The sequence below is a fragment of the Microplitis demolitor genome, chromosome 3 (assembly GCF_026212275.2).
Source record: "Microplitis demolitor isolate Queensland-Clemson2020A chromosome 3, iyMicDemo2.1a, whole genome shotgun sequence".
Classification (NCBI taxonomy): Eukaryota; Metazoa; Arthropoda; class Insecta; order Hymenoptera; family Braconidae; genus Microplitis; species Microplitis demolitor.
This window is the reverse complement of record NC_068547.1, coordinates 10,236,512-10,256,113: the sequence shown is the minus strand read 5'-3', so window position 1 is coordinate 10,256,113 and position 19,602 is coordinate 10,236,512. Positions and strand designations below refer to the sequence as shown.

The 19,602-nt window shown below is 29.1% G+C and overlaps 1 protein-coding gene across 1 annotated transcript in view; it reads right to left on the bottom strand.

Annotated features, from left to right (window-relative positions):
* The window catches only part of LOC103568949 (uncharacterized), a 224,059-nt gene that overhangs the window by 94,676 nt on the left and 109,781 nt on the right, over positions 1-19,602 (bottom strand). The window contains exon 2 of the mRNA XM_014440557.2: positions 8,124-9,266. Coding sequence (XP_014296043.1) covers positions 8,124-9,266 — 1,143 coding nt within the window. The remainder of the gene's footprint in view (positions 1-8,123; positions 9,267-19,602) is intronic.

Sequence of the window (19,602 nt, the reverse complement as noted above, 5' to 3'; positions counted from 1 at the left end):
GTTAAGTCCCTCAAGGGAAGTAAGGCCCCGGGTCCAGACGGTATCCTTGTCGAGGCCTAGAAATTCCTTCTTCAAAGGCAAGAAAGCACAATGGAAAGCTGACTGGATCGCAGCCTCTATCAGCCAGTGGCTTAGTGACCATGGCCTGGCACTTGCTATTGCGAAGACGGAGGTGGTAGTACTCACAACATAAAGGTAGTTTCCGAGTCCCTTCCGTGCGCGCGTTGTGGACCGACACATCGAGAGCCAGAAGGCATTGAAATACCTGAGTGTGACAATGGACTCAAGGTTATTGTTCCGCGAGTAGGTTGTCGGTGTGACCACCAAGGCATCAATGACGGTTGCAAACTTTTCACGGTTAATGCCAAATGTTAACGGATCAAGGAGTAGTCGTAGACGAGTTCCTATGAATGTTTCGAACTTGATCAAGATGAAGAATTACGTAAACTTCAAATCGGACTAACAAGTTAATACATAAAACATTCGGAAAAAAATATTAGAAACAAGGATTTTTCAATATTTTTGATAGTGATATTACTTAAACTAATGAACCGATTGAAGTATTCATTTAGCGATCATCAAATACTATGGAGCCATGAAGAATTATAATATGCGTTATTTGAGAACAGTGAAGTAACTTAGTATTTATTTATTTTCCATCGTCAATATCCATTGAATTAATTAACCAATTGTGATGTTTGAGGTGGCACTTGACGCAGTTAAGCCTTCAACGCTAAAACATTATTGGAATCAAGCAGATTTGTGATTGTCGAGAACGTTATCTAATTTATTTTTGGAATAACTCGACACATACACGTACCGATTTATTTCATTTTTTCACAGCACTTAGGAATTAATAAGACGATTTGAATGTGAATTTGAAGGTCGATATTGCTTCATCTGTGCAAAAGTTTTAAAATATTAACATCCGTAGATCTGTACGCTTGGACATCATCTCGAAATTCGTCAGGACACGATCAACGATTTTTAAACTTCACATCAATATTGTAAATATACTCAATGGAATTAATATTTGATAATTTTAAAATAAAATGAAAAGTTTCTTGTTATCCATCATATTATTTATTAATAGACATCATGAAATTCAACAAACAAGATAGTGAGAAAATTGACGGCTTATTTTATCATTTGACGTTTTACTCATCGGGTAACGCAGAAATGCTGGGCACGTATCAACATTTCAAGATACGATTTCTCGGTTTTACCCTCGAATTTCTCATGAATTCTTGATACCCATTATAATTGTGGATTAGGGAGAAGACTCATGATATATTTCCGATGATCATCTCGTCGACCTATTGAATATTTATGTAAATACTTTATATATATATATTAAAGTGCGTCATTTTAGAGCAAAAATTCTTTTTTTTTACGATATCGATTTATGTATGGATATTTATAAGTTTATAGATAAATAGATTAGATTATATGTATCTAATGAATTCTATTGTAATTTATGTACAATACCAAATTCATCACTAGGTGCATTATTCGTGTAAGATGTATCAATTTGATTATTTGAGTTAAGTAATGCCATCGATTTTTCTCAATTATAAGTGTATAGCAGACTAGAGGATCAGACTACAATCCAGTGATAACCAGAGTTAAACAGCATGGACGTGGGAAATTCATTGGACCGGTGAGCCCGTAGTAGAATAGCAGTTAAACGATTGTAATTTTTTTTTTTTATTTAAATTTAACTGACATTTGTATTGATGACGTCAATAAATCTTAATTAAATTACTTAGTTAATAATTTACAGATATTATAAAAATGACTATATTCGTTCATGCATGATTATATGTAACCATATATGATTATAAATAATCAGATCTGGCCAATCTTTGGATCTGATTATAAATAAATGAATATATAAAATTATATATAATTAGGCAAAATCATTTTTTCCCGGGTCACCATAAAAGAAAAATTTTCGCGCAAGGAAAAAATTTTATTCCGAGTATAGATCTAGTTCATTGAAGAATTTGATTTCCCATTTAAGCACGGGAAAATATTTCTTTCACGCTTTGAGTTTTTCTAACTCGTTAACCAATCAATAGATAGAACAAACTAATATACATTTTTTTAGGAAATTGAACGTTCTACAAAAAAGGTTTCTTATCTTGTTTTGATAAATCTACCCATTCATAAGTTTTTTCAAGTTAAAGTTAAAAGTACAATAAATTTTGATGTTATTCGAATTTTTGGGCGGAATTATCAGACTTATAACAACTTCTGAAGAGATGTCATAGGATCTTTTTTGTAGGTCATTCCATCTTCGACAAATTATCTGTTAAACATTTATCGATTGATTGCAAAAAAAAAGTTAATTTTTTCACTTGAAGATTTTCATTTATGATTATCAAATCATTAAAAAAAAGTCATATACTTATTTAAGAGACAATCATAGATTGATATTATTTACTTTCGCTTAGAAACAATTCTAAAATAATGGGAAAATTTTTATCAAAGTTCAGTCTAACAATAGTGAGCAAGAGTAAATAATATCAATCTGTAATTGTCTCTTGAATGAGTACATACATTTTTTCAATGATGTGATAATCATTGATAAAAAAAACTGGGTAAAAATATCTATAATATTTATTTTTTTACTTAATTACAACCAGAACTTATAACAGGGAACTGTTACTCTGGACGTCCTGGAACAGGGTGCCACTGAATATACTAACGATCTTCCAGAACCAGATCTTAATCCATCAGGGTCGTTGTAATTTTCGATTTGTAAAAGAAGGATGAAGAAGGATAATTTATAATTAGTTAATACATAAGGCCTCTGGACTTTGACTTTTAACCTTATGACAATTTTAATTTATGATCCCTTGGATCTTATCACACACACACACAGTCGAGTCCCTTGGACTTTTCTTAACCTATACTCCACGCGATCACCCGGACCCTCTACGTGGCTAAAATAATTTTTATTTCACGTTGTCCCCTGGGCTTTTTATGTGTTTAAAACTAAATATTTACAAATCTGGGCTCCTAGCCTTAGAACTAAATTACACTTTTACATATCACACACTTTTAACATTATTCATCTTTACTGTAACTTAACAATAATAAATTCCTTATAATTTATTTTCTGATTTAAAATTTACTAATCCATATAATTAATTATTATTAACTGCTTACATTTTATTTATATTTTATTCTTTAGTTCCTGTAGCCAAGATTACCGTTCTTTATTTAATTTTGCGCATTAACTTTTCATCACCGACTCAATACAAAACTCGAACATAAAATTCTCATGTTCAAATTTATGGCACTTTTAACGTTAATAAATTTCTTGTCCAGTTTTTAATTGATTTCATTACTTATTACTATTAATTTATCGTAATTTTAATGATTAGTTATTTATGACTAGATACGAAAGAATTTCTCGGCACGTGGTTTTCACAATTTGCTTAGAAAATTACACGCAGTAAACCCGGCTCAATTACCTGGATTCTTTGAGAAAATTCGAGAACACTAAAATCTTCAACGTCTGGCTTATGAACTTATTTACACATTAATTAATTAACAATTAATAATTAATTTATCTCATTCAACCTAGATCACGTAGTAGACACGACGTACTCTTAAATATGGTTATTAATTCGAAATTCTTACCCAGGACTAGAACCCAAAATTATTAAATTCTTGACGATTTTAATTACAACGACGAATTCTATTCTGTCCTGGTTCGTGATGTCTCGTTGGTGTACTTCGAGTTTGTTTGTTCTTTCATGTTTTTTCTAAAATTTCCGATCTCCAATTGAAAATCGTCGTTCCAGATGTGCTATCCAAATAAACGTATATATAAATTTTCGAACCAATGATACTTCTAGAACATACTCGACTAATTATGATAGATTATGACAAAACTCTTTAAAAAAATTACCATGAAGACAAATGTAATAGCTAGATTTCTACGATATTTACCTAATAAAAACATTTTACTGTTTTACAATAATCGACAATAGTCACGTACATGCATCACTGTGACCTGGTGGAAAGATCCATGTATTCTTCAAATTAACATAAATCTATGTGTATCTACATAGATCTAATTCATTTTTTGACGGGTATTTATAGTAGAAACACACGAACTTTTGAAATTTGACTTATTGTTATTATTATGTATATTATTATTATTACTACTGAAACTCTATTGACCTCGAGACTTAGTCATTTAGTAACAACAGACATATGTTTAATACAACTAGTCTGTGACTATTTCTAGATGCCAAAAGTCCGGCTGTTTTAATTCCATTAGTAGAGCACATCGACCCTGACTTCAATCTAAGCGAGAACTATTTATAAAATTTTACATACATATATTTTAGTATTTAAATTTTTGAAAAGCATCTTCCATGCAAAGAAAAATGTGATTAGAAAATAAAGTTATTTTAGTATGAAATTGATTTTTGCTTAGCAAAATTTGTCAAAATCAATTTAATGTAAAATATTTAATTTTTTTATTTTCCACTATATATTTATTGAGAAAAATAAGTATTTAACATTATTTTATTTAGTTTCTTTTGTGCTCGAGTTGCGATGGGGGTGGATCGATTGGCGTGCTTTGCTTCTTCAACAGTCGTTGACTGCACAGACTAAAAGTAAAAAAAAAAATAAAATAAAAAAAATGGGCAAAGAAAAAGCGAAAGAAGTGATTTACGACTTTCTAGGGAAGCTTGCCAATTTTTTAGGTGACTTTCCTTTAGTCGTACTCTATCTTTATGCGATCAACGAGTGGACTTCGGGGATGAAATTGAGAGCTCGGACTAAATTGTCTCGTATAAGAATTATTGTTTATTTATATAAGATATAATCTTAAAAATAACTGATAAAAATGATTGCAAAATGCTCAAGTGTCTATGCATGGGAAACAGGTGTAGAGACAGCTGTCATATAAAACGCAATAGATGAACATTTTCATCTTAATCTCACGTATAAACGCAGTTATAAAGAAATGATGGTACGCATGAATATTTGCTTTACTACTGCTACAAAAGTATTCATTGTCTATAAATTATTTTAAGGCTTCAAAAATGTAATAAAAATTTGATTTCTATTTTGTTCTCATTCTTTAGAATACAATATCCCACTAAATTCGTTCATTATAATCAAAAGATGAAATTTGCGTCTACTAGAAAAATGAAAAGGCCATTCGGCAGCCGAAATGGAAGGTAGATTTTTCAATTAATCTATATAAAAAGTTTCATGCATACATATCTAGTGATACTTGTTTGTGTATAGCCATGATATGAAATTAGGCTCGTTTTCTAAGAGTGAGGATAAAAAAAGTCAACGACTATTTCCGATAAAGAACTTTAGATAATTAAATTGACGAAACATTTTATCGGTAATGCACCAAAATAACCTTCACGTAAACAAAGTATAGAACAGTTAATTAGTATGAGATCATAATTGTAATCGCTATTACGATAACAAGACCAGTTATAATTATTTGACGTACAGGTGCGATTGAAACATCATAAATAATGAAAGAAATATTTTTAAAATATAAAATAGCTGTAAGATTTACAAGTTATTTTGTTCACAATAACATACAACCGACAAAGTTGTTTTACAATGGAAAATGCATAAGTTATGTAAAATGCACTCCATATTTTCAACAATTTTTGATTTCATTAGAATTATCGAGACTATCAAATTATCGGAAGAAATGGTAAAAATATTAAGGTCATGAATTAAAGCTTATTAGTCAAGCTTCAGAATACTTTTTACAGAAATTATCTATGAGTTTTAGTTTTAAAGTTATAGGAACTTTAAAAGTGATTAAAAACTGTTTTTTTATATAATTTCATTAAGATCGGATGAGAATGGTAGACACAACCGTGTCTTCAAAAGTCAGTTCTATCCCATAAATATATACTACTATCTCATACATACACATATAAATTTTTTAACGAATGGTATTTTTGAACCCTACTCAACTAATTATGATAGGTTATGACAAAATTCCTTGAAAAATCGACCATGAGGACAAATACAATAGTTAGATTTTTAAAAAAATCTACCTAAAAATTTAGTAAACTATAAAAATATATATGCATATGTTTCTTTAAATAAATCAGGAATAAATAAGCACAGAAAATATTAAGTAAAATATATTTAAAACTAACGGTAAAAATTAAATTAATGCTATTCATCGGTCAACACTTCCTATAAACGACTTAAAAAAGAAAAAAATTGTTTAAACATTTGATCATTCCATGATCATTAGGTTCACGTTGCAAGCTTTGATATAAATTCGTTTTTGTATAATTCTTTTTCAAGAGAGTCTTTTTTTTTAATCAAATCAACAATTTTCTCAGTATGCACTAAGATTTTTTTGATTACCAAAATAACAATGTGTAAAAATCTGTGCAGAAAAAACACGGAATTTACTGTCTATAAAACCAATTTCTGAAGTCTAAAGTTTGTTTTTGTCTTTGTTGAGCAAAGCAAAGTTATCGATTTCCTACATTTCCGGTATGCGAGCTGTGAACTTTTCTTTGATGAAAATTAATCTCTGGTTTAACAATTTTTCTTTATCTACTTACAGAGGGTGGATTTTTTTTTTTTTGGAGATTCCATTTTTTCGCTTTATGCAATTTTTCTGTAATATATTATCTGATTCCCTTTAATTCCTCTAAGTCACTTATAACAATCCTGAGTCGAAATTTAACTTCGATGTAAGTACACCCGAGTGGTAATCGAAGAACCGATTTAATCGTAACAGTTTCCAATCACTTTGATGTTTCATTCACCACCTAAAAAGACGCCTGTTTTGACCGTGCAAGGTGAAACATAAGAATAAATACGATGAAACCAGGTCTGAAAGAATAACAATAATAATAACAACTATCTTTAAAAATATACCTAGCGAGCGTCGGTTCGAATCCCACTTAGAGTAGTTTTTTTTTTTTTTTATTTTTTATTTACTTTATAATTTCTGTTCAATAATCTGCAAGAGAATGGTCTAATAATAACATAAATTAAGTACTCAGTAAGTCCTTTTCTTTCTTGAAATTAGAATCTTTAGGCTATAAATTTCGACTCGGGAAATCTTACATTCCTTGCTTACTTTATCTGACTTAATTTGATAATTTCTGTAAATCGTTAGAATTTAGACCAAATTAAATAATATATTTATGAATCAAATATATCTACAGAGATAACATATAAAAAACTATTTTTTAAATAGTTTAAATTATTATATGCATTGTTACTAACTATTATAAGTTCTTGTTCATTTTGTATGTCAGCAGCGAATAATTAAATTATTCGATAATTATTTTTTACTTTTTGAGATTTTATGTTATAAAGCATTAAATATCTTAATAAAATACTCAACATTTAAAAAAAACCACTTTGACAGCTTGAGTGAAAGTTAAATCTTCACTGTTCCTGCAGGTCACATAAAAAATTATTCAAACGAATATATGAATTAGAAATTTAAAACAATTATAATTTCTGAACAAAGCTTATGACGACTCATTAAATCCATAAAATGAAATCATAAAAATATTACTTACATACATACAGACATACAGACAATACTCATAAAATAGAGTGGCATTTACAGACTTCGAAATGTAAACATTTGATGAAAACTTTATTCATCGAGTTTACTCAATATTTCGAAACGTTTTGAATTTTTTTAATGGGAAGTTCAGAATCTAAATATAGCTCATCAAAATTCAATTACGTTTCAATATTGATTTTTCTTATTAAAAGAAAAGTTATGAGCTCATTGATAATAATTTTTTTCATGGTACGTATCGTAAATATTTATTATCTTCTGATCCGATAACAAACATTGTATACGATATTTAATTTGAAATGGGTACAATGTATTCTGGGGTTAGTGTTTAATCCCAAGTGTAGCATTTAGCGGTTCGACGATATACTAAAAGGTTAAATGTAACTAAAATTGAAACGCATTCGGTACACAGAAAACATGTTATCTGGAGTACATTACGAGTTAACGTTTGCGTACGTTAAAACCACAAATCGATTGTCAAATATCATTAGGCCAGACATTTCAATTGAAAGAAGTTGAAGTTGAAAGATAAAAAAGTACAATTACTTACCCTCGAGAATCCGCACACAATCTTGAAGCGGTGGATAATTGTGTGGATAGTTGGGACTGTAGAATTCTTGTTTGGCTTCATCACCAATTTTAAATTTGTCACAAGAGGTATCTGATATATCTCGCATATAACGTCGGGGTAAACTTACAGCTGTGTTCGATAAGGTTGATTCACTAGTCGTATCCTGAGTCCATCGATTTAGTGTTGAATTAGGTAACACTGATGCCTGGGCAACTTTGAGAGAAATATTCGGCTGGGTTGAAAGCCACTGTTGCTCTTTCTTTATGTTTTCTTTAACAGTAGATGTAGTAGTTACAGAACTGGAAACAAGTGTCACCTGGTTTACGACTGCTCCTGATTGAAATCGGAATGGAGGGATGGTTGAATTAAAATCAGTTGTGTGGGAGAGTATTTCAATATTGCTTTCTGTTTGTGAATGATTTTGAAAGATTTGTGGTGTCTCGTCGTCGATACCCGCAACCGTGAGGGCTAAATTCATTTGAATTCTTGAACTGAATGAGATCGAGCTTACTTCAGTGGTTTCCGTGGTTGCATCGAGAGTCCGTAGTACGTTTCCTCCATACTTCTCAATTCCTACAGAATTTCCTTGCGAAAATTTCCCCATTGCTTTTTCCTCGACCCCCGCTGACGATTCGGTGGTCGCACGGAAACCACTGAGTCTCGTTAAACGAGCTTCCTTTCTTTCCGGAGTAGCCAATTGGCTAGGAACTGATTGGAATGAAATTCGATTCACCAAACTCCCTTTAGTAAATGGGAAAATGGTCGTACCAACGAACTCGGAATCAGTTTTATAAATTTTTTTATTTACTCTATGCTCTGACAGATCGATAACCTTTTCCATCTTGTGGTTATGAGTGATATATGAAGTCTTTTCAGTTATATCGTTCAATGCATTGATATGAACGAAGGATACCATCTTCTGTGATAGGATATTGGAATCTGACACTTTTGGACGTTGAGTAGGATAAAACTCTCTTGAGGTTGATATAACACTCTCCAGTAAGTTCTGCCTCGATGAGATGATCGTTTCCTTGTCCAATGACTTTGTATTCCCTTTAGTAACCATGATACTCTGTTCCGGCTCTTGTTTTTTATCGGTGCTTCCCGAAGTGACTGTAGTAACTGCAAAAGTTAAATTTTATTTTTTTAGATTTTTATTGAATCGAAAGAGTTTTAATTGAAAAACTATTATCTCTCAACTTTTCAAATTAATGAAATAGAAATAGGTTGAAAGACAAAATATTTTTGAATGATATAAGAACTATTAAAATCGATTTATTCTTTCGCAATCCGGTTATTTCGTTTAAAAGGCATCATGTTGCATGAAATGAGAAAAATGATTAGACTTCATTTGGTACAAGTTTATTGAATATTACAATTCCATTTTACAGAAAAATATTTTTAAGTTTGAAAGGGTCTATCGCATTTAGTCAATATTTTGCTTTACCACCGATTAATCCTTCGTCAACTTAGTAATTAACATTAGAATAATGAAATTGATTGTATTCTTTAATGTTAATATATTTCTAAAAAAATTTAGATTTTAGCTGTACAATATAATTTATAGTATCTGCATCGAAATTCCAAATTGCAATGCCTGTCTGACGACAGTCGAAGCAATCCAATGGATCATTGCTGATTAACAGGTTGAAAACAATCAATCATTCCTAGAAATGAAAAACTTCAAATTTCTGCCCACTAAATTAATCTGCCATCATTTTGGTTCTGTCAGAATTATATTTGTTTTCTGTAAGCCTCGAAAACTCTTAAGTCTAGACAACCAAGTTGATAGTCGGATTTATACATGTGCTATTAGTTTTAAATAATCTCATTTTGACTGGCTTCAGTCATTCAAGCTCAATTATTGAAAGGGTTTTTTTACTACTCGGGACCTACCAGAAGTGAAGTCCAGGTAATTGTCCAACCTAGAACGAATAATTTTAAAGTCGGGCACCGGATTTGAATAACGAGACACCACCTCTATCATCGATAACATTGATCAACTCGGCGGCTCTGCGGTTAGTAGAGGGGTGGTGGGTTGAACAACGATACGTACCTGACAAAAGGAGACTTAAGTTCTACATACGACGTGTAAATAAAATAAATTCTTTAGTTAAAAATCAAACTTAACAACGAATTTTTTTCTATCGACACATGCGTAATCATACTCGACAAAAAAAAAAAAAAAAAAAAAAAACGTATATCAGCTCGAAATCAAATTAATATCGTCGTTCAAAATTTCTCGTTGATTGACATAATAAAATTAACATTTGATCGAATTAACAAATGAAACAATCGATCGACATGAAAAAAATAAATGATTGATCGAATTAACAACATTAACAATTGATCAACACAAAAAATTTGTTCATTGTTCAAATGAACCAATCGGCGATCATACATTTGTGAAATCGACAATACTAACGCCTTCATTACAACATTCGTTATTCATACAGTACATAAAGTCAGTAATATCTTACTCAGAATATTATTTTAATAATAAATACTACGGCGTTCTCGAAATAACTAAAAGCCACGAGTACAAATGATTGTTTACCGGTACGGAATTAACTCACCATTTCAACCACGTGTTTTTGTTTTAGTATTACGATAATTGACAAATACAATTTTAGTTTAATTTGTATAGCATTGATCTTTGCGTGAATTAAATAAAATCAACAACGATTCGAAATGTTCTGAATGCATGCTCGACGAGAGAATGACGCTTACCAAATTATTTATATGCCACACATCGACATCCCTGTGTTAAAATACGTAACTCAGTAATATTGGACGTCTCTAATATCGAATCAATGAACGTTCAATCAATTACTTATGTATAAGTGATCAGGTACAATTTAACGAAATAAAGCATCAATATAACCGTTACCAAAATCAATAAAAATAAAATAAAGTCATCATGCACACTCCGTCGTCATCAAAGCTAGAATCGTCGGTCTACTCTCACTCCTTCTGCATTTGTGTCGACGATGGCGCTGAAGTTGACGCTCATAGATCCTTGAATCGATTATCGATTCGATATGCCATCAATAGCCAAGTTATATTTGCTCCAGCAGTACTGACTTATCGTTCGGGTAATCTTATTTTCCAAGTTTGCAAAATTTCACAAAGGTTAAGGAATTCGTATAAAATTCTGTAATCTAAATAAATAATTTTATAAAATCTTACGACATAAAATTAATAGAATCTTATAGAATTTTACAAAATTCCATAAAATTTTATAAAATATTGGTCTAGTCCTGAAATATGGATTTTTTAAGATTTTATAAAATCCCATAAAGTTTTCTAAAATTTCATAAATTTTCATAGAATTTTATAAAATGATATAAAATTGCTTTCATTATTGACACACGAAATGTATGAAACCCTTATAAAGATTTGTCGAATTCCATTAAGTTTAACGAAATTTTATTTAATTTTATAAAATTCTTATAATTGTATAAACTTTTGTAAAATTTATTTATTACATGTTGTGTACTTTATTTAAAATATTATAAATTCTTTCAATATCATAGAGAATTTAATCAAATCTTGTAAAACGCATTATGAAAGCTTAAAACTTCATATCTCGGTAAATATAATGATTATTCATATACGCGATACTGTCTGTGGGTCGGTGCAGTGGATAGCAACAAGGACAGAATTGTAAGGATCCATGTTAAGGTACATTAGACGACGGAATTTTTTATCAATAGAAACATATCTAATCCGTTTCAGTAATGTCCTTATCCATTATATCAATATATACAATCTTGTTACAATTTTTTTTTTTTTTCAAGATTTGATATTTTTGTTTAAGTATAATCATTGTCTGTTAAATTTTACGAAAGATCATGAAATTTTGGAAAATTTTTATCAAGCTAATTTTATTTTTTATTAATTATATGTCACAAATTTTATTTTTTAACTTTTTGCAAAAGCAGTATGAAAATTCGAAAAAAATTATGGACGTGTTTTTCAAAAAGGACTACAGCATGTAAAAAAATTGACTAAATCAATAATGATCAGGTCCACGACCTCGGTGATTTGGCGTGGAAAGCCCCTATATATACTCTCAATATCGCAAAAAATAAACACATCACCAAAAGAGTTAATAACTCAGTCTATAGTGGCAAAGCAATGAGTGATATCGTTAATATAACTCAACCTTAAATCTCTTATAATAGCTATAAAAAATATATATAATGACAAAAATAAAAGTTCGTATTTTTCCAAAACAGAAAATAACTTTTTACATGTAATATCATAAGTCCTTGGAATACGTACATCAAAAAAAAAAAAAGACAATAAAACAAATCTGTTAATAAGGTTAGCGATAGAAAAGTTTAAAACAAATTTTGTAAAATACTCATAGTTCCACGTTTGTATAACAAACTATTCGAGAGACTCGGAAGATTCTATAAAATCCGGGAAAAACCATAAATGTTGTGGACCGCCTACAAGAAGACATAAAATTGTGGATTTAAATGTACTAGTCAAATAAATCAGATGCTAGGCTATCTCACATAAGTTTGCAAAGTCTGCAAATCTACTAACTTTGTCATTCGTTTCATCTTTTCGTCTTGTAATCCTATTCACTCTACGTTTTTTTACTTCCACGCCTACGAAAGCAAGTCTTTGACACTTATATGATTACTGAAAAAATGAAATAAAGGAGTTAATAAAAACTTGGATCGGTAAAATACGCTAACTTCTGATGAGAAAATTATACAATTTTTAAGACCACATTTTCCGGCGAACGATAAAAAGTTTTTTGTTTTCTATTTTTTTTTGACGTAACATGTTCTATCATCTGAAAGATAAGTGGTTCATTAACTATTCAGTTAAGTTTCCCCGTTAATTCTCTTTCTGTCTTAGCACCAGCTTTAATGGTTTTGATATTTCTGGCATTTGTGGTGATTAAAAATTCAACTTTTGACCTTTTAAGTTTATGATCATGATTTAATAATATACTTAGAAAAAATTTTGCGTACAAATGTTTAGATGTTTAAAATTAATTCATTTGCTCTGTTATTTTATAATGCAAAAAAAATTAACAATATTGAGAAAGTTATATTTCTTTATTACAGAGACATAGAAAAGCTCTAGGAGCTCGAGAAACGTCAGGTTTTGTTCACAAATATTCTCGATTGATTAAATGTTTTTCGACAGAAATTAATAGAAATAATGAAGATAAAAGGTTATGTGAACTTTGAATGAAACCAGCAAGTTAGTATATGAAACATCCGAAAAAAAGTTATAAGCAGGCATTTTAAAAAAATTTTGTTTATCATATTATTTAAACAAACGAACCGATTGCAATAAATTATGTAACGATCATCAAAGACTGGGAAAATGAAGGACCAGATTAAGCTTTGGAACATATGATGAATTGCATAATGCTTTATCTGAGGAAAATGAAGTAAATTGTTATTTTTTGAATTTTTCATCACTGATATCTTTTGAACTGATTCGCGGTTTTTGAGAACAAGGGCAGCATTAGAAGCGGTTGTTTAGCCTCTAACGCTAAAAAGTATTTCCAATTAATCAGTTTGGCGATTTTCAAGGTTATTAGAAAAAAACAACTTTTTTAAAACTATATTTACAACAAAATCTCTTGAACGATTAATCCGGGTTCGATAGTTAAGGCAGCAATCGATGCAGCTTAAAAAGCTTTAGAGCTGATTAGATTTTGACACATATCAATTTAGTAGTTTCCACAATATTAAAAAAAAAGAAAAACAACAATCTTTTTTGATTTTTTTATCAACAATATCTCTCGACCCAGGAAAAAAAATTATATGTAATTATATAAAATTATATATAAATCACTATATAAAACTATGTATGAGTTTTGGCTATATATAATTATGTATAATTTTATATAATGATTTATATATAACCAATAACTGCCATGAAAAAAAAAAAACAACCTTGCTGAGGTATGGGCTCGAACCCAATACCTTCTGATTCGGAGTCTGATGTGTTGACCACTGTGCTGAATCACACACTTGAAACGCTGAGTTTATTGTATATATTTTTTTGGATACAAATGAATTTAAAAAAATTAAAGATATTAATAAATTATTGATTCTATTATTTGTATTGTATTCACTTATGTTATTGTTTATAGGGTAAAGAGACCAATAGCGGTATACCCGCTAATAGCGGGACAATAATTCCTTCTTTTGGCAAATTAAAAAAAATGAGAAGTTAAAATCTTTTAAACTTAACAAAAACTTTTTGAATTTTATATTTCAGTTTTTTACAACTTAATTCATTGTTGAAACTTCAAAATTTTTTTGCTGTCATCCCGCTTTGGGTTTTGTTAGTCTATGTCCAAGAATTTAAAAAAAAAGTTTTTCTTTATAGCATTTATGAATGGGATAATAAATTAAAAAATTTTATAGACTTTATTATAAAAACCATTATACAGTTTTTACAAATAATCTTACGTTGTTTGGTTGTATCTAAATTATTTCACAAAATATTATGATTCACACACCCGCACAGTTTGATATTCACTCAGAAATTGCCATTCGATAAAATATTTTAGAACTCCATTGTATAAAATTTTATATAATTATATAAAATTACATAGAATTTTATGTAATTATATAAAATTACATAAAATTTTATGTAATTATATAAAATTATATCTAATTATATAAAATTTTTTCGAACGAATGTATAAATATGTATGATTACATATAAGATAACATAATTATGTATATTTATATAAAAATATATACATAAATATATGATTATATATTTATATACAATGAAATTAGAAAGAGTTATACAATTACATATAAATATATATCGTTATATAAAACTATATATAAATTTATATAATTATATATGCGCACACATTTCTATCTGAAAATGTCACAATAGCATCCCAGGATCTTCAAACATCGACATCTGCTAAAGTCTTGATTTTTGAAAATCGGGCTGAAAACAACAACTTCCCAATTTTTTCGAAAATTTGCAATTTTCTTAGCGGAAAGTTGAAAATAGTATATTCTTCCATTATTATGAACTCAATAAAGTTGAAAAGTAGGACGTTACCGATTTCCTACGTTGTAGTAAAAAGTTAAAATTGAAAATATACTGTAATCCTTTGGAGAAAATGAAAACGATGATTTTACACTGCCTAAAATATTATAAACCTTGTAATTACTCGTGACTGAGCCCTAGGTTACATAAGTATTAACCGAGATTTTTTTTTTATTCCGTGTCACTGGAAATCTTTAGGGTGAAGTAAAAAAAAGAAGCAAAAACGGACATTAAATTCATAGATGACTCATCGCATTGTTCAGTTTTTTATATTATTGATCATATTTCATGATTAAATGATTGTACTGCAATTTGTTATGTGTGAACTGATAAAGGTTCATATCCCCTACAAAAGAGATACTGGTTACAAGTATCGTAAGCCTAACTAGACAAAATTTATGAGTCTACTAGTGTCAATTTTATTGAACATTCGATATCTTATTATTTCGAGTGGCAAAAATATTAGTTATTTCGTAATAAATCTCGAAGTTATGTCTTTATAAAATTTACTTGATTTGTTAATTAACTTGAAAAGCAATCGTAACACGTTGACAGCTTAATTTTGATAAACATTTCGAAACAATTTTATGCAAAAAATTGTAAAAAATGTAATATTTGTAAAAAACTCTCATTCGATTCTGTGTATAACTATAATGGTGTAAACAGCGTCCCTAACTTGCGGAAAAATAGAAGTAATTTTTTTTTTTTTCACGTTGGTCTGAATGAGAATTAAAGATTCCAAGATTGCAAAGAAAATACTTAACAACATATTTTATTGACCAGAAACGTTTGTTGTTGAAATTATTTATGGATGGATCCCATAGAGTCTAATCAAGTTTAATGAGAACTCATGGTTACGTAGGGTAGTAAGAAGTCTTCCAATCAGTATTATTAATAAATAAATATAAAACAATTTTTAGCATCACAATCACATAAAATGCTTATTTCAATTGGATATGAGACGTTCAAGTTTTTCTATGTTTGTTGATTTCTAGGGGTGTGCAAATAATGTTCAAATCAAGTAGTGATATTCAATTAAAAGTTTGAATTTACGCAAATAAAACTATTATTTTCAAATAACTATAGAATTTGAATAGTGTTGAGAAATTGAATATTCTATCATTTTTTGGAACATACTTGAAAATTCTAATACCTTCTTGAACCTTGAAATACTTGAATACTTATATCAAAAAAAAAAAAAATTGATCTAAAAACGGTGCCTGATTAGAAAATACGATTAATGATGATGATTAAAAACGATTCAAGGTTAAATCATCTTTAATCTCGAAACCACCATGGTTTTTTTACATTTAATCATCAAAAGATTATTTATTACTTAAAAATTATACACGATTTATCATGGTTAAAAACTATTAATCATCATGAATCGTTTTTAATCCTCATGTGTGACCAGAAATTAAGAAATTATTTTAAGATTAAAACCGATTCATGATGATTAAAAATTTCTAATTGTCATAATAATTTTTAATGCTCGTTAATTATCAATTTGCAATTAATAAATATTTAAAACGATTAACACATTTGTAATCATCATTAATCGTATTTTCTAATTAGGAGTAGACCTTGTCGGCCAACCCTGGAAACTGCTTGCTGTTTTCGAGCTAACAAAGCTCGAAAATGTTATTAATTGCAAATTTTTGAGCTCTCCGAAGTCAAATAATGTTTATTTTGTTGTTCAATAAAATAAAATAAATTTCGCTGAAAGAAAAACCTAGGCGTTAGCCCTATGGGCCAGCCCCGAAACTTCCCGATATTTTCGAGGAGCTCAAGGAGCTCGAGAATATGAGCGTGATTATATTTTCGAGCTCTTTGCGCTCAAAAATGCTATTACATGCAATTGTTTTTTTATGAGCTATTCAAGCTCTAACAAGTTACGTTTTTTGCTAAATTTTGAAAATTTAAGAATCGAAAATCATTAATCAAGAAGTGGTTAGAAATCAATGTTAATGATCAAAGTCAAGATTCAAATGAGTTTTAACTTAGGTCAGAGCAATAATATCTGAAATATCCGAGAAAAATATTAAAAACGTTGTAAATAAAGAAATCAATTATAGTGTATTTAATAGTAATAATGAAAGTGATGAGAATAGTTTTAGTGATTGTGTACACTAAGAAATCATTTCTCTTTGGACAATTAAATTAAATTTGTTAAATTCTATTAAACTAAATTTTATTACGTCAACATAATCTATTTTGTCATTTTTAACAAATGATTTAATAGACTCTATTTGGTTGACATTAATATTTCTCTCTCTAAGATGAGAAAATTATTTGGTAAAGTTAAGAAAATACATATTTAATGAGCAACTAAACTATTCTATAGTGTCAACAAATTCAAATCTTAAAGCAAAATACTATTATATTAACGCTAATAAATATTATTCCCACACAAAAAAATATATTCATTTAGAATAAATCTATATATTTGGTCAAGGTTAATAAATATATAATTAAACCTAATGATTATTGATTCGAAAAGTTATGGTGCTAGGCGGCAGCAGCGGAAGTAGTGCGGTGCTTGCCACTAGATCGCGCCCACCAGTTGTAGTGTGTCCCTAGTGAGAAACTTATTTCAGAATTATTATATTCTCAACTTGAAGCAAATATGGGACTGGTTACCTGCTGTAAGTCAGCAGAGTGACGATAACCTATTTTTGATAGTAATATAGAGGTAGTCTGTATTACACTATGACATTAATGTTTCCCTGAACATTTTTGTCATAGTATAAAAAAAGTACGTATCAAGGAAATAAATTATTTGTCTAAATATGCATTTATTTAATTGTTAAATTAATATTCTGTCATTTTTAAATAATATTTAATTATTGTTAATAACTCATTCTCTAAGGCTCACTAATATATTTCATTATGACAAAAATTAGTTGTCAGAAGAAAATTTTTTTCTCAGTGTACAATAGGATAATCCTCGTATCCTATCCTCGGCCGATACTCGGTTATTAATCTCAGCCGATGCTCAATTGGCAGTCTTATCCTGATGTTAATATACGATGCCCAGGAAGTCTTGCTCCTATACATATTCCGGTCATCAGCCGATGCTCGAGGATCGGACGGCGATCATAGCCCGATGATCGACTGATCACCGTTCTTTGTATGGGTTGTTTGATAAAAAAAAAATATTTATTCGAAAAAGTTTATTTAATTCGATTTGCTAAGACTAGTTCGTTGATTCTAATAATCGCATATACTTATTGATTCTTTGAAAACAAAATTTCTAGATTTATTGCAAAATAATAAATTTCTCAATAATTATTAGCAAAAAAATATAAAAAGCTGGGCTTACAAACTCGTGTATCAAAAAAAATAAATATTTAATAAATTTTAGAAAAAGAAATAATTTTAATAAAGTTTTTTTTGGCAGATACTGATGCAGTCCTTAGTGGTATGAATTTTAATCTATTGGAATATGTACTCTGGGTTGGAAAAAATGAAAAAAAAAAAAAAAAAAAAAAAAAAAACAGACAGGAGAGAAAATAAATCTAATAAAAGATCCTTATTACTAATGCAAATGATTTATGCGGAAAAAGTATGGCAATTTTGGGTGAATTGTGATCAACTGTCAAACATTAATATTTTATCAGTCTCTAGAGAATTCAAAAAAAAATTTATCGTATTTTACAAGGAGAAAAAACATTGAGTTGAATTATCTATGTGTTATAAATGGTTGGCTTGGCATTATTTTATGGTATTATTTCAGAAATGCTACAATGCAGTTCTATTTGAATGATAACTAGATAAAGAGTTAACTTTTAAAAAAATAAAATAAGGTAGGTATAAATCGTGATGAAAAAGCATCTAATAAAAAAAATAAATGAGAGTGCGCTTGCTTGCATCCTTTGAACTTTATCAACATACAATAATGAATATTTCAATAAAATAATTTATCTGACTTATTTATTTTCTATATTTATAATTAATATTATTTCAGTGATATAATTAAACCTGAAAAATAAAATTTTAATAATGGATTTTTTTTTTTAATTATTTATTTAAAGTTGCATCAACTTTTAGTCCTTAGCGACTACATTAACAATTACATATTATATATCAGTTGAAACAATAATTTAATATTATAATAAATAGTATAATTAATTAAGAACAATAAGACAGAACAGTGAGTACAAAGATATAAATAGCTGTGATATTTGAAATATTATACAGAATTCAGTAGATTGGAAATGGTGAGTTTCTCCTTGATTGCATCCAAGTATTTTACATTGTTGAGGATTTGCGATAGATTGGATGGTAGTTTTAAGTTTTCCTTTATGGTTCTCAGTTTAGTGCACTTGATGAGGACGTGTTCGACGGTTAGGTTCTCGTTACAGTCTGGACATTGTTGAGGATCAGCTTTACTGATGAT